Below are 25,140 nucleotides of genomic sequence, written 5' to 3' on the forward strand. Positions count from 1 at the left end.
CCATCCCCTCCAACATTTCTCCCCTGGAAATAGGGACGTCCTATTCCATCCCCTCCAACGTTTCTCCCCTGAAAATAGGGACGTCCTATTCCATCCCCTCCAACGTTTCTCCCCTGAAAAGTGGGACGTCCTATTCCATCCCCTCCAACGTTTCTCCCCTGAAAAGTGGGACGTTCTCTTCCATCCCCTCCAACATTTCTCCGATGGAAATAAGGACTTCTTAAGGAAACGGATTCTGTCGATCTGGGGCTGTCCCTGGAAAACAGGGACACTTGGAGGGTCTGTCATGGTGTCTATTGGCTAGTACCTGTGATTCTTCCTCCGACTCTGCAGCTTTTTCCTGGCTGCTGAAAGTTTTTTGGTCCTTATAATCTTGGGACAGAAATCCCCAATAAACATTAACTGACTACATTGCCAAATAACTAGGTTGGCCCGAGTGCCTCTGCTTAGTAAGTCTCGTTTAACAACACAAGATGCTTTTTAATCCTGACACTACTCCAGCGCATTTTGTTTTTTAATTATCTTTACCGTGCTGGTGCATAACTTCAGAGCTTCTCAGTTCAGGGAAAGACGGACCCCTCATTCCGCTTTTGAGGATTTTCACGCGTGGCCTGCCGTCAAGTCCCATTCCTGGCCGATGTCCTATTAAACAGGCTCCTCCTCGAGTAACCATGCAACTTTAATGCCTGGTACTTGCTGAAATATTCATGGTGTCATCAGCGCAAAGGAATGTGTAAATTGCATGAAAAGCTTTCTGGGGGTCCCCCCCTCTTTTTCTTTTTGCATGAATTATTTCACCCCACACATTCTTAACAAGGCTCCCCGTTGCGGCTGAGAAATGGTGGTGGGGAACGGCAACGTGCGTTTTCGAAAAGGGATTGTGCCATTACATTGGAGTACAGTTCCATTCATGTAATGGTAGAACCTAAGAGATGAAAGGAGCCTTCCAGTGGTCATCCAGCCCAACCCGCTTTGCAATGGAGGAATCTCAACTAAAGCATCCATGGCAGAGGGCCGCCCAACCTCTACTTAAAAACCTAGAATCCTAGAATCCTAGAGTTGGAAGAGACCACAAGGGCCATCGAGTCCAACCCCCTGCCAAGCAGGAAACACCATCAGAGCACTCCTGACATATGGTTGTCAAGCCTCTGCTTAAAGACCTCCAAAAAAGGAGACTCCACCACACTCCTTGGCAGCAAATTCCACTGTCAAACAGCTCTTACTGTCAGGAGGTTCTTCCTAATGTTTAGGTGGAATCTTCTTTCTTGAAGTTTGGATCCATTGCTCCGTGTCCGCTTCTCTGGAGCAGCAGAAAACAACCTTTCTCCCTCCTCTATGTGACATCCTTTTATATATTGGAACATGGCTATCATATCACCCCTTAACCTCCTCTTCTCCAGGCTAAACATGCCCAGCTCCCTTAGCCGTTCCTCATAAGGCATCGTTTCCAGGCCTTGGACCATTTTGGTTGCCCTCCTCTGGACACGTTCCAGTTTGTCAGTGTCCTTCTTGAACTGTGGTGCCCAGAACTGGACACAGTACTCCAGGTGAGGTCTGACCAGAGCAGAATACAGTGGCACTATTACTTCCCTTGATCTAGATGCTATACTCCTATTGATCAAACTGCGGGAGGCAGTGGAGGACAGAAGTGCCTGGTGTGCTCTGGTCCATGGGGTCACGAAGAGTCGGACACGACTAAATGACTAAACAACAACAGTAACTTAGCTCCTTGGCTCGGCGGTCGCATAACTCCATACCCTCTGTTTCTCCAATGAAAAGAGGGACGTCCTATTCCATCCCCTCCAACGTTTCTCCCCTGAAAATAGGGACGTCCTAAGGGAAAGGAGGACATTCTGGGATCAGATCAGAAACCGAGACGGCTTCTGTAAATCCCGGACTGTCCCTGGAAAATAGAATCGGGGGTGGGGGGTGGGCTGAGGGGATCCCTGCCCCTAGGAGTGGGCTCCAATGCCAGGGGGCACCAGCCCTCTCGTTCATCTTCTCCCCCCCATGCATTTCCTGTATGCAATTTCAGCCAAACCAGGAAACAATGCGCCACCGCGCACTCTTCCTCGAAGCATCCTTAACCGTTGCCGAGCCAGAGGAGTTTGAGATCTGTGTGGGGTTGTGTTTCGCAGGAGGTGGGGGGCAGCCAAGAGGGTTTGCCAGCCCCCCCCCCCCATTTCCCGACACCGGAAAGCTCTTTGCCAGCGTCTCGGGCCTAATGGAAAAGTCGTGTCGGATTAGCCCATCCGGGGTGAGGGCCCCATCTGCCTGCTCGTGGGCCGCCCCGAGGGGGTGGCGTCGCAGGGGGCAGCCATGCGTGATGGCAGATCTGGGCCACTGTGCCAGGGCGCGAGCGGAGCATGCGAGGCCCGCACTGCGGTGGGAACGCTGGTGGGGGAAGGAACGGCGCTCCATCACCGACAGAGGTTTATGAGAACGAAGAAATGTGCCTCTTAAGTCCATGCAGTTCTGCGCATTTCTCATTTCATTGCGCTGACTTTTCCCCGTCCCGCTCTGACGTGGCGCATGGATATGCGCCGAGTGAGGGTCATCTAGCCAACCCCCTGCGGGCTGAGGTTGAATCCTGACAAGACAGGAGTACTGTTTTTGGGGGACAGGGGGCGGGCAGGTGTGGGGGACTCCCTGGTCCTGAATGGGGTAACCGTGCCCCTGAAGGACCAGGTGCGCAGCCTAGGAGTCATTCTGGACTCACAGCTGTTCATGGAGGCGCAGGTCAGTTCTGTGTCCAGGGCAGCTCCATCTGGGATGCAGGATGAGACCCTCCCTGCCTGCGGACTGTCTTTCCAGAGTGGTGCATGCTCTGGTTATCTCCCGCTTGGACTACTGCAATGTGCTCTCCATGGGGTGGAGGTGACCCAGAAACTACAACTAATCCAGAATGTGGCAGCTGGACTGGGGACTGGGAGTGGAGACCACATAACACCAGTCCTGAAAGACCTACACTGGCTCCCAGGACGTTTCCAAGCACAATTCAAAGTGTTGGTGTTGACCTTGAAAGCCCTAAACGGCCTCGGTCCTGTATACCTGAAGGAGCGTCTCCACCCCCATCGTCCAGCCAGGACACCGGGGTCCAGCTCCGAGGGCCTTCTGGCGGTTCCCTCCCTGTGAGAAGTGAGGTTTCAGGGAACCAGGCAGAGGGCCTTCTCGGTGGTGGCGCCCTCCCATCAGATGTCAATGAAATAAACAACTATGACTTTTAGAAGACATATTGAAGGCAGCCCTATTTAGAGAAGTTTTTTAATGTTTTCTTGTGTTTTTAATATTCTGTTGGGAGCCACCCAGAGTGGCTGGGGAAACCTAGCCAGATGGGCGGGGTATAAATAATAATAATAATAATATAATCATCATCATTATGGAATAGGACGTCCCTATTTTCAATCTGTTAGCCACCATCCATCCTCCAACCGCCTCCAGACACTCACACAGGACCTTCACCGCCTTCACTGGTTCTGATTTAAGAGAGAGGTAGAGCTGGGTATCATCCGCATACTGATGGACACCCTGCCCAAACCCCCTGATGATCTCTCCCAGCGGCTGCATGTAGATGTTGAAAAGCATGGGGGAGAGGACGGAGAGCCCCCAGAGTCTGGCGAGGCCAGAGCAATTTCGGGCTGGAAGCGGGCCGCAGCGGAACGGAAGCGTCGCTGCGTGCGATGAGACGAGGGCAGGAAATATTTCGACTGCAAAACAGCGTTCTCGTTCCCTCCCCTGTTCCCTGCTTCCATCACCCAGCTTGCGAGGGCAGCAATATTTGGCCGTGGTGTCCGCTGCGAAATGGGCTTCAGCGCGCGGCTGCCATGTGTGTAGCCGCCCCAGATATTGCAAGCCTGGAATGGTGAATAAACAGCTAGCTTTGCCGTAGCAACCCAGACAGAGCTCAGCTAGGGAGGAATCGAGAGGAGCCAAACAACTGCGCTTGTGAGTGCAGTGCACGGGAAAACTAGGCCAAATGGAAGAGTAGCAGCTGCTTCCTAGCCTCCAACATTTCTCCCGTGAAAATAGGGGCGCCTGATTCCATAATAATCGTCGTAATGATCACCATAATAATTTCATTATTTATACCCCTGCCCATCTGGCTGGCTTGCCCCAGCCACTCTGGGCAGCTTCCAACATATATAAAAACACAATGAAACATTAAAAAAAACAACACTTCCCTCTACAAGGCTGCCTACGGATGCCTTTTAAAGGTTGTCTAGTAACTTAGCTCCTTGGCTGGGCGGTCGCATAACTCCATACCCTCTGTTTTTCTGATGAAAATAGGGACGTCCTATTCCATTTCCTCCAATGTTTCTCCCCTGAAAATAGGGACGTCCTATTCCATTTCCTCCAATGTTTCTCCCCTGAAAATAGGGACGTCCTATTCCATTTCCTCCAATGTTTCTCCCCTGAAAATAGGGACGTCCTATTCCATTTCCTCCAATGTTTCTCTGATGAAAATAGGGACGTCCTATTCCATCCCTTCCAACGTTTCTCCCCTGAAAATAGGGGCGTCCTATTCCATCCCCTCCAATGTTTCTCCCCTGAAAATAGGGACGTCCTATTCCATCCCCTCCAATGTTTCTCCCCTGGAAATAGGGACGTCCTATTCCATCCCCTCCAACGTTTCTCCCCTGAAAAGAGGGACGTCCTATTCCATCCCCTCCAACATTTCTCCCCTGAAAATAGGGACGTCCTATTCCATCCCCTCCAACGTTTCTCCCCTGAAAATAGGGACGTCCTATTCCATCCCCTCCAACGTTTCTCCCCTGGAAATAGGGACGTCCTATTCCGTCCCCTCCAACGTTTCTCCCCTGAAAATAGGGGCGTCCTATTCCATCCCCTCCAACGTTTCTCCCCTGAAAAGAGGGACGTCCTATTCCATCCCCTCCAACGTTTCTCCCCTGAAAAGAGGGACGTCCTATTCCATCCCCTCCAATGTTTCTCCCCTGGAAATAGGGGCGTCCTATTCCATCCCCTCCAACGTTTCTCCCCTGGAAATAGGGGCGTCCTATTCCATCCCCTCCAGCGTTTCTCCCCTGGAAATAGGGGCGTCCTATTCCATCCCCTCCAACATTTCTCCCCTGAAAATAGGGACGTCCTATTCCATCCCCTCCAACGTTTCTCCCCTGAAAATAGGGACGTCCTATTCCATCCCCTCCAACGTTTCTCCCCTGAAAAGAGGGACGTCCTATTCCATCCCCTCCAACGTTTCTCCCCTGAAAATAGGGACGTCCTATTCCATCCCCTCCAACGTTTCTCCCCTGGAAATAGGGGCGTCCTATTCCATCCCCTCCAACGTTTCTCCCCTGAAAAGAGGGGCGTCCTATTCCATCCCCTCCAACGTTTCTCCCCTGAAAAGAGGGACGTCCTATTCCATCCCCTCCAACGTTTCTCCCCTGAAAATAGGGACGTCCTAAGGAAAAGCAGCACATTCCGCGATCAAATCAGAAACTGGGACGGTGTCTGCGAATTCGGGACTGGAAAACAGGGATACTGGGAGGGTCTACTGCTTACAGGCATTCCACAAAGCAGTCTGAATTTCGAGGTTTTGCGGACAGGGAGTTTTCCGCCTGCCGTGGCCACATAGGGCTGGAAATTATTCATCGCCGGCAGAAAAGATAGACCCAAGCCATTTCCGCTGTCCTCCATTTCTCACTTCTCCTTCCCATTGGCTGAGGCTGCTCTGATGTCACAGAAGGTTCCCCCACCACCACCAACTCGCCGGAGGATATTGTTGGAAACAAGAAGTCACGGGATACGAATTCAGGCTAAGCAAATATCGATAATTATCCGTTCCATGCTTGTTTCAATTGGTTCCTGCCGCATCCTGAACAAAACGTGAGATGAGTTTTAAGGTCTTGTTTCATAAGCGCTGGACTTTGCTCTCTTGTAAAAGAAATGTTTATTATATGCCGGTTTTACAAGGAGGATGGAAAGACAGCTTGTGCCACCTGGCCTAAATAACCCGTCTTCGCACCAAAGTGGGGGAAGTCAAGAGATCTACATTTGGGGGGGGGGGAATGTTTAGGGTTGGAGGAGAAGGATCTAGAGAGATCACGCTAAGGGTGGCCAAATTCTGTGTGACTGCCATAAAACGTAGGGAACAAGCTGTACTACCAAAATGATTAATAATAATAATAATAATTTTTTATTTATACGCCGCCCATCTGGCTGGGTCCCCCCAGCCACTCTGGGCAGCTTCCAACAAAACACTAAAATACAATAACATATTAAACATTAAAAGCTTCCCTAAACAGGGCTGCCTTCAGATGTCTTCTGAAAGTCTGGTAGTTGTTGTTCTCTTTGACATCTGCTGGGAGGGCGTTCCACAGGGCGGGCGCCACCACCGAGAAGGCCCTCTGCCCGGTTCCCTGTAACCTCACTTCTTGCAGGGAGGGAACCGCCAGAAGGCCCTCGGGAGATGGACCCCGGTGTCCGGGGTGGAGACGCTCCTTCAGGTATACTGGGCCGTTTAGGACTTTCAAGGTCAGCACCAAAACTTTGAATTGTGCTCGGAAACATACTGGGAGCCAATGCAGATCTCTCAGGACCGGTGTTATGTGGTCTCGGCGGCCGCTCCCAGTCACCAGTCTGGCTGCCGCATTCTGGATTAATTGCAGTTTCCGGGTCACCTTCAAAGGCAGCCCCACGGAGAGCGCATGGCAGTAGTCCAAGCAGGAGATAACCAGAGCATGCACCACTCTGGCCAGACAGTCTGCGGACAGGGAGGGTATCATCCTGCGTACCAGATGGAGCTGCCCTGGACACAGAATTGACCTGCGCCTCCATGGAAAGCATGAGTCCAAAATGACTCCCGGGCTGCACACCTGGTCCTTCGGGGGCACAGTGACCCCATTCAGGACCATGACAAATTTTAGGTTATATTTTAGTGATCAAGATTTAATATATATTTTTAACTGCCGCTATATCTCTGTTGTCTCCGTTATCCAGAACCGGCCTCCTTAGCCACTTACGGACTCATTGTTAAAACCGTGTTTATGGAAGACAATCTTCCTCGCCTACGAGGGATCGCCAAAGAAGAAGACAGAACCATGGGCCCTTCAGGGGAGTGGGGATGGGGGCCAGGAACGAGAAGAGATGGGGCAGACAGGGGACCCCCACGGAGGGCTTTCCATGGAGCGTCTCCACCTTCTGCTACTTTCCACAAAGCAAGGTCATTTTCTCTTTCAAACCGGGCGGCTGCAGAGTCGGTGGTTTGGCTATATATACCGCTAAGCCATAGCATGGTGTCTTTCCAAAGTCGTGGCCAAAGAGGGGCTTATGTGGCCCAGGATAGCTCTGGGAAACCTCAATTAGAAAGGCTCAGTGGAGCAGTGTGTTAATGCACAATCCCTTTCACCCTCCCAGGAGAGGGATTAACCCTCGCTAAGGTCAGCCGAGGGGGGGGGGTCTGCCTGCGCGTCCATAGAGATTTGGCTGGTTTATTTTTATATATACAACTGTACAGTGGACGCTCGAGTGGCGAACGTGATCTGTGCGGGAGGCACGTTCGCAACCCTCAGCATTTGCAACCCGCAGCGCCGTGTCTGCACATGCGCAGGTCGCGATTCGGCACTTCTGCGCATGCGCAAAGCGCGATTTAGCGCTTTTGCGCATGCGCCGGAACCCGGAAGTAACCCGTTCCGCTACTTCCGGGTTCGGCGTGGTGCGCAACCCGAAAACGTGCAACCTGAAGCATCTGTAAGCCTCTTGGGCTTGCCGATCGGAAGGTCGGGGGTTCAAATCCCCACGATGGGGTGAGCTCCCATTGCTCTGTCCCAGCTCCTGCCAACCTAGCAGTTCAAAAGCACGCCAGCACAAGTAGATAAATAGGTACCACTGCGGCAGGAAGGTAAACGATGGTTCTGTGTGCTCTGGTTTCTGTCATGCACCAGAAGCGGTTCAGTCCTGCTGGCCACATGACCCGGGAAGCTGTCTGTGGACAAACGCCGGCTCCCTCGGCCTGAAAGCGAGATGAGTACCGCAACCCCAGAGTCGCCTTTGACTGGACTTAACCGTCCAGGGGTCCTTTACCTTTACCTTAGGGGAGTGGGTGCCGCTGTGGTCTAAACCACCGAGCCTCTTGGGCTTGCCGATCGGAAGGTCGGTGGTTCGAATCCCTGTGATGGAATGAGCTCCTGTTGCTCCGTCCCAACTCCTGCTAACCTAGCAGTTCGGAAGCACACCAGCACAAGTAGATAAATAGGTACCACTCCGGTGAAAAGGTAAACGGCGTTTCTGTGTGCTCTGGTTTCCGCCATGCGCCAGAAGTGGTTCAGTCCTGACGGCCACATGACCCGGGAAGGTGTCTGTGGACAAACGCCGGCCCCCTCGGCCTGAAAGCGAGATGAGCGCCGCAACCCCAGAGTCGACTTTGACTGGACTTCACCGTCCTTTATAATGTGCAAAAGAGACATCGACTGCCCTGCAGACGCATCTGGGCTTTGACTCTCATCGTTGTCGAGGGAGGAGAGCATCGTGGGTGGGTCGGATCCTGGTCGGAGGGGAGACCTAGCTGCCCGCTGTGAGGAGCTGGGATCCTGTGGACCAGCAGGAAAATAATTTTCTTGTTATTATCGCCATTTCTGGCAACGGCCTCTGTCCTAGTGACACTTTGGCCAAACTATTTTCGAAGCAGCTCAGCTTAATCGGATTAGCCGCTGTTAGGAACACCCAGGGAGAACATAGCAGCACATCAGCGTCCAAAATGCATGGCTGTGTGTTTGTGTGTGTGCAGAAATTATTTCCGGTTTGCAATCCCTCTGGGGCAGAGAACCGTCCCCTCGCAAGGAACTGCGTCAAAGGGCACAGTGGCTAAAATCCTCCCTCTTCTTCTTCTTGTTTCCTCCATTTATATCCTGGCCTTTCCTCCCAAGAGATGAGGCTGGGGTGCCCGGTTCTCAGGGCGCTCGACAACTTTTTGGGCGTCCTGGGACTCCCCCAACAACGCTGTGAGGGAGGCTGGGCCCAGCGTCACCCGGTCAACTTCATGGCTGAGTAGGGACTGAAACCTGAGCCTCCTAGGTCCTAACCACACAGGCTCCCATTTATTTTATATTTCTATCCAACCTTTCCTCCACGTAACTCAAGGCAACAAATAAAAACTTGTTTATTTTTTAGTGTAGGAGGCTGGTTAGGCTGAGAGGCAGCAACTTGGCCAAGGTCTGTGTCTGTCTGTCTCTCCTTCCTTCCTTCCTTCCTTCCTTCCTTCCTTCCCTCTCTCTTTCTCTTTCTCTCTCTCTCTCTCACACACACACACCTTCCTTCTCTGTCTCTCTCTCTCTCTCTCCTTCCTTCCTTCCGTCTCTCTCTCTCTTTCCCTCTCTCTCTCTCTCTTTCTCTCTCTCTCTTTCTTCTTCTCTCTCCTTTCCTCCCTCCCTCCCTTCTCTGTCTCTCAGTCTCTCTTGGTCTCCCTCCCTCCCTTCCTTCCTCCCTTCCTTCCTTCCTTCCTTCCTTTTCTCTCTCTCTCTCCTTTTCATCTCTCTTCTCTCTCTCTTTCCCTCTCTTTCTTTCTTTCCTTCCTTCCTTCCTTCCTTCCTTCCTTCTTTCCTTCCTTCCTTCCTTCCTTCCTTCCTTCCTTTCTTTCTTTCTTTCTTTCTTTCTTTCTTTCTTTCTTTCTTTCTCTCTCTCTCTCTCTCTCTCTTTCTCTCTCTCTCTCTTTCTTTTTCTCTCTCCTTCCCTCCCTTCACTGTCTCTCAGTCTCTCTCTCTCTTCCCTCCCTCCCTCCCTCCCTTCCTTCTCTCTCTCCCTCTCTTTCCCTCTCCCTCTCTTTCCCCCAAATAAAAACAGACATGGAAGCCTTTCAGATCCCTCCATCCCCATCCCAGCTGCAGCACCACAAGGCAGGTGTCTCTCCCAGTTGCCCCCCCCCCTGCACCCAGAAAGGCCTCCCTCTCCCTTGCCGCCCCCCTCCTCCTTTCCTCTGGCTCAGGAGAGCTGGGCCCTGATATAGATACAGCTGCTGCCGCTTGCAGCCCCACGTAACTGGCAGATAGCAAATTACATAAGCTCCGAAATAGGCTTATAAACACAAGGTGGCTGTTTGCACTGCTATCCCCGCCTTCCGCCGCTGCCTCAAATCGAGCAGGCAGGCAGGTACCTCGTAAAAGCCTTATTATAAACCTCTGTACCGGTACAGCAAATATTTTTTGAATTTTCCAATTGGGGTCAGCTTCTCGTCTGCTCCAAAACAGCAAATTTAACCATTATTTGTTCGGGGGGCGGCGGCATTCCAACCCCCAATGTTTTCAAAGACCATACACATTTCTTGGGGGGCTGGAAGCTGCCTTCTACTAAGTCAGACCATTGGTCTCCAGGTGAGAGCCACACCTGGGTCCTTTAAATCAGAGCCAGTGAAGGCGGTGAAGGTCCTGTGTGAGTGCCTGGAGGCGGTTGGAGGATGGATGGCGGATAACAGATTGAGGTTGAATCCTGACAAGACAGAAGGACTGTTTTGGGGGGACAGGAGGCGGGCAGGTATGGGGGACTCCCTGGTCCTGAATGGGGTAACTGTGCCCCCAAAGGACCAGGTGCGCAGCCAGGGGGTCATTTTGGACCTACAGCTGTCCATGGAGGCGCAGGTCAGTTCTGTGTCCAGGGCAGCTCCATCTGGTACGCAGGATGAGACTCTCCCTGCCCGCAGACTGTCTGGCCAGAGTGGTGCATGCTCTGGTTATCTCCCTCTTGGACTACTGCAATGCGCTCTACGTGGGGCTGCCTTGGAAGGTGACGCGGAAACTACAACTAATCCAGAATGCGGCAGCTAGACTGGGGACTGGGAGCGGCCGCCGAGACCATATAACGTCTGGCCCTGAAAGACCTACATTGGCTCCCAGTACGTTTCCGGGCACAATTCAAAGTGTTGGTGATGACCTTGAAAGCCCTAAATGGCCCAGTAGACCTGAAGGAGCGTCTCCACCCCGGACACCGGGGTCCCTCTCCCGAGGGCCTTCTGGCGGTTCCCTCCCTGCGAGAAGCGAGGTTACAGGGAACCAGGCAGAGGGCCTTCCTGGTGGTGGCTCCCTCCCTGAGGAACACCCTCCTACCAGATGCCAAAGAAGTCAACAACTATCTGACTTTTAGAAGACATCTGAAGGCAGCCCTGTTTAGGGACGTCTGGTGTTTTATCCTCTGTGTAATATTCTTTTGGATATTCCTCTTGAAGGAAAAGGGTGGGGGGATACGAAGGCAAGAATAAACACCTAACGGAGGGAATCGCAAAGCCCTGACTCTCCGTCCCAGCAACCTGGAAATGTTGCAGGCCTTCGGCGGCTCCCAGAGCAGCGGCGGAGCCGAGGGGAAAATGGGTAAGCCGATCCCCCCATCTGGAGTGAAAATAAAGAGAGGGGAGGGGGAAACAGGGAAAGCGCCCGTTTCCTAGCAAACCGGCCCACTAACCTACTTTTGTGTATAATCGCAGGCCTGGCACTTTCTGCGGCAGCTGTTACGTTTGGAGAGAGAGAAAAAAATAGAGAGAAAGGGCGTTGGGGGTGCAGAAGAAAAGGAAAAGGAAAAATAATAATAATAATTTATTATTTGTACCCCATCTGGCTCAGTTTCCCCAGGCACTCTGGGCGGCTCCCAATCAAGTGTTAAAAACAGTACAACAATAAATATTAAAAACTTCCCTAAACAGGGCTGCCTTCAGATGTCTTTTAAAGATAGGATAGCTGCTTATTTCCTTCACATCTGAAGGGCGGGTGCCACCACTGAGAAGGCCCTTTGTCTGGTTCCCTGTAACCTCACTTCTCGCAGGGAGGGAACCGCCAAAAGGCCCTCGGAGAGGGACCTCAGTGTCCAGGCAGAACGATGGGGGTGGAGACGCTCCTTCAGATATACTGGACCGAGGCGGTTTAGGGCTTTCAAGCTCAGCACCGACACTTTGAATTGTGCTCAGAAACGTACTGGGAGCCAATGCAGATCTCTCAGGACCGGTGTTATATGGTCCCGGCGGCCACTCCCAGTCCCCAGTCTGGCTGCCACATTCTGGATTAGTTGCAGTTTCCAGGTCACCTTCAAAGGTGGCCCCACGGAGAGCGCATTGCAGTAGTCCAGGCGGGAGATAACCAGAGCATGCACCACTCTGGCCAGACAGTCCGCGGGCAGGGAGGGTCTCATCCTGCGTACCAGATGGAGCTGCCCTGGACACAGAACTGACCTGCGCCTCCATGGACAGCTGTGATTCCAGAATGACTCCCAGGCTGCACACCTGGTCCTTCAGGGGCACAGTGACCCCATTCAGGACCAGGGAGTCCTCCACACCCGCTCCCTGTCCCCCCAAAACAGTCCTTCTGTCTTGTCAGGATTCAACCTCAATCCGTTAGCCGCCATCCAACCTCCAACCGCCTCCAGACACACACAGGACCTTCACCGCCTTCACTGGTTCGGATTTAAAAGAGAGGTAGAGGGAAAGGAAAAGGAGATTGAGCCCAGCCCAATCTCGATTCACCTCTTCGGAACAGATTTTAGGGGTGTTTGGCTTGTGGGAAAGGAGACCAGGGTCCTGTTCCCACAGGTACCAAACGCTCGCCAAGTCCCTGTTTTCTGGAAACCCGTCCCAGTTTCTGATTTGATCCCGGAATGGCCCCCTTTTCCTTAGGACCATACAGCTGTGGTCCGACCAAGGCAGAAAAAAAGCGTGGCCATGACTTCCCTCGATCAGAAACCCGGCTTTTGCCCGGCTGAGAACGCAGACTCGCTCAGAGACACTCGCCCAGCCTCGGCCGAGAACGCCGCCAAGACCATATAACACCAGTCTTGAAAGACCTACATTGGCTCCCAGTACGTTTCTGGGCACAATTCAGAGTGTTGGTGCTGACCTTGAAAGCCCTAAACGGCCCAGTAGACCTGAAGGAGCGTCTCCACCCCCATCGTTCAGCCCAGACACCGGGGTCCATCTCCTGAGGGTCGTCTGGCGGTTCCCTCACTGCGAGAAGTGAGGTTACAGGGAACCAGGCAGAGGGCCTTCTCGGTGGTGGCCCCCTCCCATCAGATGTCAAAGAGAACAACAACTACCAGACTTTCAGAAGACATCTGAAGGCAGCCCTGTTTCGGGAAGCTTTTAATGTTTGATGTATTACAGTATTTTAATATTTTTTGGGAAGCCGCCCAGAGTGGCTGGGGAAGCCCAGCCAGATGGGCGGGGTATAAATATATTATTATTATTATTATTATTATTATTATTATTATTATTATTATTATTAACACGGACTCGCTCAGAGACATTTGCCCAGCCTCGGCCGAGAACGCAAACTCGCTCCGAGACACGGCGAGCCACATCCCTGCTCTCTGTTTTCTGAAACGTCATTGATCTTTAGTGGTTTGGGAACGGGCCGCACGCCTGGCCCCGTCCCAGCCCTTTAATCCTATTCCCAGATTTGCGTCCCTTTAATCCTCTTTTCCCTCCGCGGTCCCCACCCCGGCGAGCTCTGCTGGAGGGACAGTTCCCGACTATATATAGGACGCGGGGAACATGACTCATGCGCACTCCGACACGCACTTGCGTTCGCCGGCCTTGTCTCTGTCAGGCTCCGCCAACTGAAACTGCTTGAACCACTGGGATTTATTTCCCTTGCAATCGCGCCTCTGAGCTGCAAGAAAGAGAAGCCCCCGCCTCAGCTTTTTGAGGTTCGAAGGTGGTGAATTCTCCTTTCTTGGAGGTTTTTAAGCAGAGGTTAGATGGTTGATTCAGCTGAGATTCTTGCATTGCAGAGGGGTTAGACTGGATGACCCCCAGGGTCCCTCCCAAATCTTCAATTCTATGACCGTCAAGGAATAATAATAATAATAATAATAAGAGTGATAAATTTATACTCCGCCCATCTGGCTGGGTTTCCGAAGCCACTCTTAGCGGCTCCCAACAGACTATTACAAAGGGGATAAAACCATTTGACACTGTTATAACCCCACGCTTGTAAAAGCAGATAAAGATTATTTCAGAAATGAAAAAAATTAAAAAGTCGGTGGCCGAAACAACCAAGGGGACAGAGCGGCTAACCTATGAGGAGAGGCCGAAAGCGTTTCACAGAACCACAGAATTGTAGAGTTGGAAAGAGGGTCGCCGCATGCAACGCCCAGCGCGGCACTCGAACTCGCCACCCTGAGATTCGGCGTCTACCGAACGAGCTACTTATCCCTCGCGAATTGTGGCTTCCTAGTCTAGAAGAAGAAGCGAGGCAACGGACGTGCTATAAAATGATACCATAGGGACTTCCATTATTATTATTATTATTATTATTATTATTATTATTATTATTATTCCCTAGCCACCCTACTGGGCGGCTTCCAACATAAATAAAAACATTATAAATCTTCCCTAACAAAGCTGCCTTCTAGATATCTTCTAAAGGTTCTATAATGACTTATCTTCCCCCCCTAATTTTTTTTTATTGATTTTCCAAAATTTTAAACAAACAAACATAAATCTTAACTTTACTTGATCCAACCTTAGTAACATTGTTAAGTGATCCCCCTGGCTGAGTTTCATTGTAACAGTTTCCCCAAAACCAATTTTCTCATAAAATTAACTTTGTCACTTAACGTCTTTCTTCCTTTTCCTTTTAGCTTAAAACAGTTTGTTCTCTAACACCACAGAGTTAAACCCTAAGCCTGTCTGGTATTTGCAAGCTTTTTTTCCAATTAAAATAATGACATCTTCTTATATGCTCCAATGGAGCCTCCATGTTCAGACCCAGTCTATCTCAGTTCCTAGGTTTTTAGCATTTTTTAGGCCACTGGGAGCAAAGGATACTGGACTGGACGGTCCGGTGGCCTTATCCAGGATGCTATCCTGACATCCTTCTCCCTCTATCTCCTCTGTGTCATCCCTAATCCTGTTATTATTATTATTACGAGAGGCACAGATTTAACGCTGGGGCCAAGGGAGTCTTCCACATCCCAGCTGTGACAGGTCTTTATTTTTATTTTTATTTTTTTTCTCAAAAGGAAAACAGTGCAAGGAATCTCTCTACCTACGTCATTGTCTGACGGCAACCCTAATTAACCGGCATTTACCGTGTTTCGCGACACGCCCAGGCAGCAATTTTCCTTTTTTTTCCTCTCTCTTCCAAAGGAGGAGGAGGAGGAGGAAATGGCAAGATGCAATCAGGGAATTTTCCATTTGGCACCTCCTCATTCCTTTCGGTGCCCTAGTTTGCGGGAGACGGTCCTCTCGCCTGAAGGGAACATTCAAAAGCAGATTGGATGCTTGGTTTGGGCCGCATGGTGCAGACACGGGCTGGCAGCAGCACCAGGGTTTCAGTGCTATACGTGCGAAACAGGCGCTCTGCCGCCAGACTTAAAAATAAAGACCTCATGATTCTGGATAAAGGGCCTAGGTAGGCCAGCATTTCCTGCACTGGCTGGCAGCAGCTGCCAAGGTCTCCGCCCCATCGCTGCCTTGAAGATGCTTTGGGCATCCTTCATGCAAAGCAGACGTAATGACAATAATTAGAATAACAATAATAGCACCCCTTGAGCTCAAACCCTCGCCTTGCCGACGCAGGACAAAACCCACTTAAATTAATGGACCAAATTACGCCCGCCCGAGTTGCGTCTGTGCATAGGCCTACTCTGAGTAGGGCGAAATGTCCGAGGCAACTTCTGTGCACATATATAGGTCGCTCACTATCGGTCTTCCCCGTTATGTAATTCTATTTCGGTTGCAGTGAAAATATTCTGACCTTTGCACAGGGTTACTGTAAATACTTGTGTTCCCTCTTTCTGTCGGCCCGCCTTGCATTTTTCCGTCAAAGTGTGGGGGTGTCGATCCTTTCGCCTCCATGAAGAAGGGCCAGATTGAGGTTTGATGCGGCCCTCAGCTCCTGAAGGTCATGGGGCCCTTTCTATGTCCGGCTGTCCTTTGTCCACAACAAATTGCCGCTGTTTTTGAATAGATGCTCTATGGTCATTTATGGACCTAACAGGTATCTCAAGCCATTTGCGCATCACAAAATGCGTATTTTATCCAAGTCATTGTTGAACTGAAATACAATTAAGAAGAAGTACAGTATTTTTTGCTCTATAAGACTCACTTTTTCCCTCCTAAAAAGTACGGGGAAATGTGTGTGCGTCTTATGGAGCGAATGCAGGCTGCGCAGCTATCCCAGAAGCCAGAACAGCAAGAGGGATTGCTGCTTTCGCTGCGCAGTGATCCCTCTTGCTGTTCTGGCTTCTGAGATTCAGAATATATTTTTTCTTGTTTTCCTCCTCCAAAAACTAGGTGCGTCTTGTGGTCTGGTGCGTCTTATGGAGCGAAAAATATGGTGCATTAACAGTGAGATACAATGAAGTGAGATACAGTGAAATAATTATTAAGCTCCAACTTAAAATGATTTTTTTATTTGTAACAAACTGAATCATGCAAACACATTGGCATTTGGCGATAAGCAAAAGGTCCTTTAGAAATTTACAAAGACTCATAATCTAGTCTCTAGAAACTTGCTATAACATGAAATAATATTAGGTGTAAATAATGGGTGGGCAAACTAAGGCCCGGGGGCCGGATGCGGCCCAATCGCCTTCTCAGTCCAGTCTGGGAATCAGCGTGTTTTTACATGAGCAGAATGTGTCCTTTTATTTAAAATGCATCTCTTAGTTGCTTGTGGGGCCTGCCTGGTGTTTTTACATGAGTAAAATGTGTGCTTTTATTTAAAATGGGTTATTTGTGGGGCATAGGAATCCGTTCATATTTTTTTCCAAAATGTAGTCTGGCCCCCCACAAGGTCTGAGGGACAGGGGACCGGCCCCCTGCTGAAAAAGTTTGCTGATCTCTGGATCTACGATGCAAACTACTAATAATTATAAATAGCTCTATTAATATGAAATTAAGTGTTATAAGTTGTACAATGCAATTGTAGTTAATACAAGCAGGCCGGGCCCATGACTTACATCCTAGGAGCCTACACAACACAAAACACTGTTGCTGTATGTAGGTTTTATTTTATTTGTCTCTTATCTTATATTTTGGAAAAGTACATCCAGTTGTTTTTCCGCCCTTTAAATTTTTCAGGCCAGGCAGAGAGCTCCCTGTTCCCCTTTAAATGGGTTCATGAAGACTAGAACCTTGTGTGACTGCAGTACATTGTTTATTGCTTTGATTTTATGGATCAGTGGTCTCGTTAGATAGTAAAATTCATGTTAGATTGCTGTTTTAGGGGTTGTTTTTAAAAGTCCGGAACGTTTTGCATTGCTTTCTATGGGAAAGCGCGCCTTGGTTTTGGAACTCTTTGGTTTAGGAATGGAATTAAGTTTGAGAACCAAGGGACCACTGTAAATGAAGGGGAAGAAATGGAGGCAGTGAGAGATTTCACTTTCTTGGGCGCCATGATCACTGCGGATGGTGACAGCCGTCACGAAATTAAAAGACGCCTGCTTCTTGGGAGAAAAGCGATGACAAACCTGGACAGCATCTTAAAAAGCAGAGTCATCACCTTGCCAACAAAGGTCCGTATAGTTCAAGCTCTGGTTTTCCCAGTAGTGATGTATGGAAGTGAGAGCTGGACCATAAAGAAGGCTGATCGCTGAAGAATGGATGCTTTTGAATTCTGGTGCTGGAGGAGACTCTTGAGAGTCCCATGGACTGCAAGAAGATCAAACCTCTCCATCCTGAAGGAAATCAGCCCTGAGTGCTCACTGGAAGGACAGATCCTGAAGCTGAGGCTCCAAGACTTTGGCCACCTCATGAGAAGAGAAGACTCCCTGGAAAAGACCCTGAAGCTGCGAAAGATGGAGGGCACAAGGAGAAGGGGACGACGGAGGACGAGATGGCTGGACAGTGTTCTTGAAGCTACCAGCCTGAGTCTGACCAAACTGCGGGAGGCAGCGGAAGACAGGAGGGCCTGGCGTGTTCTGGTCCAGGGGGACACGAAGAGGCGGAAACGACTAAACAACAACAACAATGTTGAATATCCTTTTGCCAGGGGTGGACAGAGCAGGGGAGTTATGCCTAGAATCGTGGAATCAGAGAACAGCAGAGTCGGGAGGGACCCCAAGGGACATCTAGACCGACCCCCTGCAAGGCCAAAGCATGCCATTTTGTTACCAAAAAAAAAAAAAATTAAAATAGGGAGGGAAGAGGAGGAGGAGGCGGCGAGAGAGTTGATGTTTTGCATTATATCACAAGAGGAAGTTGCGAGCAGCATGACATAATAACAGGGGTGGGCGTGGCCTGGGGAGGCGCGTGATTGACAGGAGGTGGGCGGGGCCCCGAGCCCGGGGATTCTCGCCTGCGATTTTTTTTCCACGCTTTGCAAGGAAAAGTAGGTTAGCAGATCTCTCCGAGCGCGCTTGGCAAAGGCGAGGGAGAGAGGAGGCGCGCGAGGGAGAGCTCCCGTCCAACGCATATTATTATTATTATTATTTATTCCTAATAATCAGGCTATAGCAGAAACAGAAAGCAGGAGGGAGGGAGGAAGAAGGAGCCTCGGCTCTCCATCTCTCCATTATTTATTTTTTCCTTTCTGCTCCATCCATCCTCCTGCAAAGAGTTTCGCTTCTGCATCCAAGCTCCTACATGCGATTTCCAGAAGTGCGCGCATAAAGGGATATCGGCCAACATGCGAGGTAAGGGTTATATTTCGTGGTTTTTTTTTAAAGGGGGGGAATGGAGAGAGTCTAAATCTCCGCTGGCCCCGATCCGAGCGCTTTTAAACAACCGGAAAACAACAACAACAACCCCAAACTCTGCTTTTACGCAAGCTTGGAAGCGTGCGTAAATCTCCCCGCGCGCAGACGCTGAACAACTGCCGCCTACTCGGAGTAAACCTATTGAAATCGGGGAGGGGAAGATCTGATTTCAGTGGGTCAACTCTTGAGTAGGACTTGGCTGCGTTTGGGTCCATTGAGAGGAGAAGAAGCCGCGCTCCTGCGAGCCGCGCCTCCCCCGAAGTAAATAAAAAAGGGGTTATTGGAGCCACCTGAGTTTTACTCGAGAGTAGACTTGTTGGAATAAAATGGGGCAGCGGGAAGGCTTATTGCAACCCCAAAACTGCGACCCTGTGCACGCGCACCTTTAACCTGGGAGTAAGCCCCGTGCCTCTTTGCTTCCGAGTAGACCTGCAGAGGGATGGCACTGTTTACTTGGGAGTAAGTGTGTTTAGAGAAGCTTTGCTCGCTCGTGAACGTGCTTAGGCTTTTGCAGTCTGAATGCTGATGCGGTGGGGTTTACTCGGAAGCAAATACTTCTGTGCGCAGGGAAAGGAACGCGTGTAGGATCGCAGCCTTAGTGGGGGAGTTGTCCGGATTGTGTTCCTGATATTTTTCTCCCAACATCAAGCCAACATTGGTTCACTTTGCAGCTGAGCAACTTTACAGTATATGGCGTAAAAACCCAGCAAATAATAATATTTATTATATAATAATATTAATTATTATTATTAGGGCCATCAGGGCAAAATAAACTGTCAGTTGCAGGAGACACGAGAATTGCATGCGACTCAAGAAAACACCCTTTAAAATGAATTTTGAGCCAAGTAAAGTTGCGTCCATTCATTCCAATGGGTCTTCTCTGAGTAGGGTTGGGTCAAAGACAGCCTCATATTATTTCCATTACCCACCTTGATTTATCCCCTGTCTTGGTGGCAAAGAATCTGCGTTGAAGATTCAGGGCCTGCAATTATTATTACTAAATCCTGAGCAACTGTTACTTAAGCAATGGACACCGGGAGATATATAATTACGTTGGTGAGCCATACAAGATGACAAACATGATCTAAAATTTGTATACACTATGTAGCGTTCCCAGGTTTTTCCTTTTTTAAAAAAATTGACCAGACAGAGAAATTCAGAAACTGAGTTGTTCCACCCCAAAAAAGTGCAAAAAATAATAATCTCATTTTGAACTTCACCGATTAGATTCCTGCCGCTTCCTTTAAAAGAGAAAAAAAAAGTTAATTTAAAAACATGTTTTCTTTTGTTATCAAGAGTTGTTGTTTTTTTGCAGTAAGGTTTGGTCGTGTTTTGCGGACTGCAAATCTCTCAGGCTGCAATTCTGAATTATGTTTGCTATGGATCAGGTCCCCAACTCCCCAGGAGCCAGCGTGGCTTACTTCTGAGTAAAGCGTCTTTGAGACTTCCCTGCAAATCTCTTTGCCTCTCTATTCCCTTGTATAATTTGATGGCTTTCCCCCCCCCTCGCTAGCAAGGTTTTAGTTGGAGAGATAGATTAGGTGTGGGGCCCCCCTTGCTCTGTGGCGAGAATGCACTCTGCACATCCTCAGGGGCACTCTTGCCCTGCCAGAAATCCGGCATTGACGAAAGGACACAGTTTTTTCCTTTTTAAATATCCGGATTCCCCCAGCACAATATCTGCTGCAAATTGCTCCCCACTGAAAGAGACTGGCCTTAATGTTTTATTTCTGTTAGGTGTTGGTGCCATATTTTTTTTTAAATAAAATGTTTCCAGGCTTAACATGGAAGGAAATATATATTTTGCCCTTGAAAAAAAGGGAGGAGTAACAGCCGCGAGGAAGAGATTCCAGAGGGGGGAAATAGGTGGGCCGAAATAAAATAGGATTTTTAGAAAAATAATCACCCAGTAGACAGTTCCGGTTCCATTTGAGAGCTGCCCACCACTAAGTTAAAAGTTCAATTAATCATTTTTCCATAACGTTAATACCAGGCCTTCAGTGAAGGCTGGGCATTCAGTTTGGGCAGCTGCAGAAGTTTTGTTTGTTTGGAGAATGTATTGACTTGTAAGACCGTCCTGCTTTGTAAACCTTTTATAGGGAGGGTCTCGGTGAGGAATTAAGTGGCGTGTGTCATTAAGCCCCCCTCTACACTTTTGGCTGGGTCTGCGGACTCTTAAATCTCACGGTTGCGGGTTCGAGAGCCGCGCTGGGCCAAAAGATTCCTGCTTTGCGGCGGGTTGGGCTGGATGACCACTGGGGGAACCTACGATTCCAGCATCCTGTTCTAGGATAACCTAGCAAAATACCCAGCGCTGGCCGATGAATCGCGTCTGGTGAGCTTCCTGGTAGACCGAAGGGGAAGATGGGTAGCCAGGGCTATGATAAAGGGTCATAGAAAAAAGGGGGCAGCCTAGACCGTACGGCAAAGCCCTTTTTGGGGGGGACTGGGCTTCTGTGCCCCACAGTCGGACCCTGGCACCGCTCAGTTCAGACGGATCTCTCCATATTTGATGCCACACATTCATATTCCCTCTTCCCCTCTCCAGATCCAGCCCCTGCCATCTGTTGACCCAATTTTTTACAGAGTCATGACCCACAGATTGCCCAATATATAGCATATATATATATATCCCCAAAACCTGATTTACAGGATTCGGGGGGGGGGGGACAAAACATATTAAGGATGTTACGGTTATCTTGCTGACTCCGTCTCTATCAGACGCGAGTTTCTGTCTGTATTATTTTCTGAGGCCTGGATTTTGCTAATAGGTGCTAAGGCATCCCAAGGTCTGTGCCAGCTTTCAAGTTACCCAGAGGAATGTTCCTGTGTGACTTGCAAGGCTTGCGCATTGCTACACCTGCCCGGTCATGTGCTTCGGCATCATTTGCTACCGGCCGCTGTTGTTGTGTTAACAGTCTTGGAAAAAATAAAGAGGAGCAGTTATTTGGGTCAGCCTTCCCTGGCCGGGTTTCAAATTGGCAGTGTGGGCAGTCAGCTGAGCAAGAGACTTGTGAGACCTGGAGGCTTGCACGCTTGTGTGGCAAAAAAAATAATCTCTCTCTCTCTCTCCTGTTCATCTTTCTCCATCCCTCCTTCCCTCCATCGATCGGGGGACTGATGGAACAAGGTTTTTGCTACCCCCCCCCCTTAAAGGCATAACACATTCTTATTACAGAACACTTTGTCATGGACCAGGAAGCCATGTCTGTAGCCTTTTTGGGTGGGTAGAATATGCAGAATTTGTGCATATTGTTCACTAGAATGTCTCTATTTTCACCGGAGAAATGTCAGAAGGTATGGAACTATCTGACCCATGAGCTGTCTGAAGGCAATCCTGTATAGGGAAGTTTCCCCCCCCCCCCATGTTTTATTATGCTTTTATATATGTTGGAAGCCACCCAGAGTAGCATATAAATAGCAAAAAATATCATTATGGAACAGGTCGTCCCTAGTTTCATCGGAGAAATGTTGTAGGGCACGGCGCACGTTTGGCGCAGGCGTGGGGAGATTCACCTCAGCCTTCCCAAAGGAAAAAATAATAATAAACGGTGTTTTCTGTCCTGCTTCGGTTTTCCTTGGAGCCGCACGGACTCCGCCACGTGTCATGTCGGCCATTTTGCAGCGGCCTCCACCGCCTCTCTTCCCAGCCCTTCCAAAGATGGCCGCGGCGACGCTAACAGGCGGTTGGGGGGGGTAGGAAGAGAGAATGGCGACTGGAGCATAAAGATGGGAAGAAGAAGAAGCCCCTTTGCGTTCCGGGAAAACATCTCCCTCGCTTCCGTTCGCCGTCCAGCTTAGGGCTTGCCAGTGCGCGGATAACGCATGAAATTCCCCGCACTGGGATTTGCAGAGAGGATTAGCTGTGGCAGAGAGGGGAAACGTGCTCATCCCTGTCTCATATCCCTGGATCCGAGCGTCCAATTTCCGCCTGGTCTCCGTTCGCGCACCACTGCTACGTCCCCGGCGCCATTTTGGTTCCATGCGCCACTCACCATGTTGGCCAGAACCAGTATGCGCCTCTCCTTTTTCCAGGCGCCATGATAGCTGAGCCCTTTCTGTCGGCAGGGAAAAGACAATGCACTTCTTTGCAGCATCCATGCTCACATGCGCAAACCTCGGCTTTTCTCTCTGAGCTTGTGGTGTCCGTTTTTCAAAATGCCCCCTTTATTTCTGCAAATATATTAACTTTTTTGCATTTGGTGTTGAGCATGGGAGCAAGGACGTCAAGGCCAAAAGATGCAAGCAGATTGCTTCTGGAGAAGTCTAGTGTCCAGATCAAGGGAAGTCATTTGTTGTTGTTCAGTCGTTTAGTGATGTCCGCCTCTTTGTGACCCCCTGGACCAGAGCACGCCAGGCCCTCCTGTCTTCCACTGCCTCCCGCAGTTTGGTCAGACTCATGCTGGTAGCTTCAAGAACACTGTCCCACCATCTCGTCCTCTGTCGTCCCCTTCTCCTTGCGCCCTCCATATTTCCCAACACCAGGGTCTTTTCCAGGGAGTCTTCTCTTCTCATGAGGTGGCCAAATCTTGGAGCCTCGGCTTCAGGATCTGTCCTTCCAGTGAGCACTCAGGGCTGATTTCCTTCCGAATGGAGAGGTTTGATCTTCTTGCAGTCCATGGGACTCTCCAGAGTCTCCTCCAGCACCAGAATTCAAAAGCATCCATTCTTCAGCCATCAGCCTTCTTGATGGTCCAGCTCTCACTTCCGTACATAACTACTGGGAAAACCAGAGCTTGAACTATACGGACCTTTGTTGGCAAGGTGATGTCTCTGCTTTTTAAGGTGCTGTCTAGGTTTGTGACTGCTTTTCTCTCAAGAAGCAGGCATCTTTTAATTTCATAGTCCCTCTCTATTCTGCCCTGGTCAGACCACAACTAGGTTACTGTGTCCAGTTCTGGGCAGCACAATTTAAGAAGGATGTTGACAAGCTGGAAGGTGGGCAGAGGAGGACGACTGAGATCGTCAAGGGTCTGGAAACCAAGCCTGATGAGGAACGGTCGAAGGTGCTGGGGATATTTAGCCTGGAAAAGAGGAGATAGGGCTGCCACCTTCAGGGCTGCCACATGGAAGAGGGAGCAAGCTTGTTTTCTCCTGCTCTGGTGGGTAGGACTCAAACTCGTGGCTTCGAGTGACAAGGAGCCCCTTCCAATGCAACAATTCTATAAATCTACCTTTTTCCTTGAGGGAGATTGGAACTTTCTTTCCAGGGCCATGAGGGCTGGGGAGCTGGGCTCCGTGGGTCCCAACTCCCAGGAAAATGCTAAGGTTGAATTCAGCCAAAGATGGAAGCCTCTTTGAGGCTCAGGGGGACAAATACGACCCCCCCCCCAAAAAATAAGCCAACCTTATATCTGGTCTTTGGAGTCTACCCATCCTGGCCCCCATCGCTGGTCCAGATGTTTTTGCCTGGCTCAGTCCCTGGAGGAGGATAGAGAGGGAGGGAAAGGTCTGCTTAGGAACTTTTACAGGTGTAAAAAGGTAAAGGTAAAGGGACCCCTGACCATTAGGTCCAGTCATGGCCGACTCTGGGGTTGCGACGCTCATCTCGCTTTACTGGCTGAGGGAGCCGGCGTACAGCTTCTGGGTCATGTGGCCAACATGACTGAGCCGCTTCTGGCGAACCAGAGCAGCACACTGAAATGCCGTTTACCTTCCCACCGGAGCGGTACCTATTGATCTACTTGCACTGGCGTGCTTTCGAACTGCTAGGTGGGCAGGAGCAGGGACCGAGCAACGGGAGCTCACCCCGTCATTGCGGGGATTCGAACCGCTGACCTTCTGATCGGCAGGCCCAAGAGGCTCAGTGGTTTAACCCACAGCACCACCCACATCCCTGATGTAATTTTACAGATGTAAAAATTATCAAATGTTGCCCCTGCTGCCCCTCCCTTGCCTGTGGCCCCCAGGGCGAGGTTGCGATGTGGCTCTCTGCTTAAGGACGCTCCCTGCGCTGCCTTAAGCTGAACATTTTTCAAACGGAGCCTTCAAGCATCTTCGGGTGGCTTTTTGGAAACCTAAGATGCTGCCTCAGCCCATTTCACAGAAGGGAAAACAGGCACAATCTGCAGGGAAAAAACAACCGCCTCTTGCACAACTTATGCCTGCGCCAAGTGGGGAACCCTCAAGAAGCAGGCAGCCCCCCACCCCAGGGAAAAAATCCCTCCAGCCTCAAACCAAACCCATAAACCCTTAATTTTTTTAAAAAAAAATGTATTATAACTGGAAGGGCAAAGGCAGGTGTTTACAAAGGCCACAAGCACCCAATTGGGGAACCCCAATATTTCACCATCAACCCTTTGAAGTGAGAAGTTTTGGAGGCAAAACTTGAGGAGGTTAAGGGGTGATATGATAGCCATGTTCAAATATATAAAAGGATGTCACATAGAGGAGGGAGAAAGGTTGTTTTCTGCTGCTCCAGAGAAGCGGACACAGATCAATGGATCCAAACTACAAGAAAGAAGATTCCACCTAAACATTAGGAAGAACTTCCTGACAGTAAGAGCTGTT

The 25,140-nt window shown here is 49.9% G+C and overlaps 2 protein-coding genes across 3 annotated transcripts in view; one reads left to right on the forward strand and one right to left on the reverse strand.

The window, feature by feature from the left end:
- Positions 1-25,140, reverse strand: part of KISS1R (KISS1 receptor) — a 285,361-nt gene that overhangs the window by 211,129 nt on the left and 49,092 nt on the right. The window lies entirely within an intron of this gene.
- LOC309522858 (nuclear receptor ROR-beta-like) overlaps positions 18,267-25,140 on the forward strand; it is a 31,607-nt gene continuing 24,733 nt past the window's right edge. For both annotated transcript variants that reach the window (XM_082206505.1, XM_082206506.1), the window contains exon 1: positions 18,267-18,567. In XM_082206505.1, the coding sequence (XP_082062631.1) occupies positions 18,561-18,567 (7 nt within the window). In that variant the 5' untranslated portion in view covers positions 18,267-18,560. The remainder of the gene's footprint in view (positions 18,568-25,140) is intronic.

Source organism: Podarcis vaucheri (assembly GCF_965113315.1).
Source record: "Podarcis vaucheri genome assembly, chromosome: 18".
NCBI lineage: Eukaryota > Metazoa > Chordata > Lepidosauria > Squamata > Lacertidae > Podarcis > Podarcis vaucheri.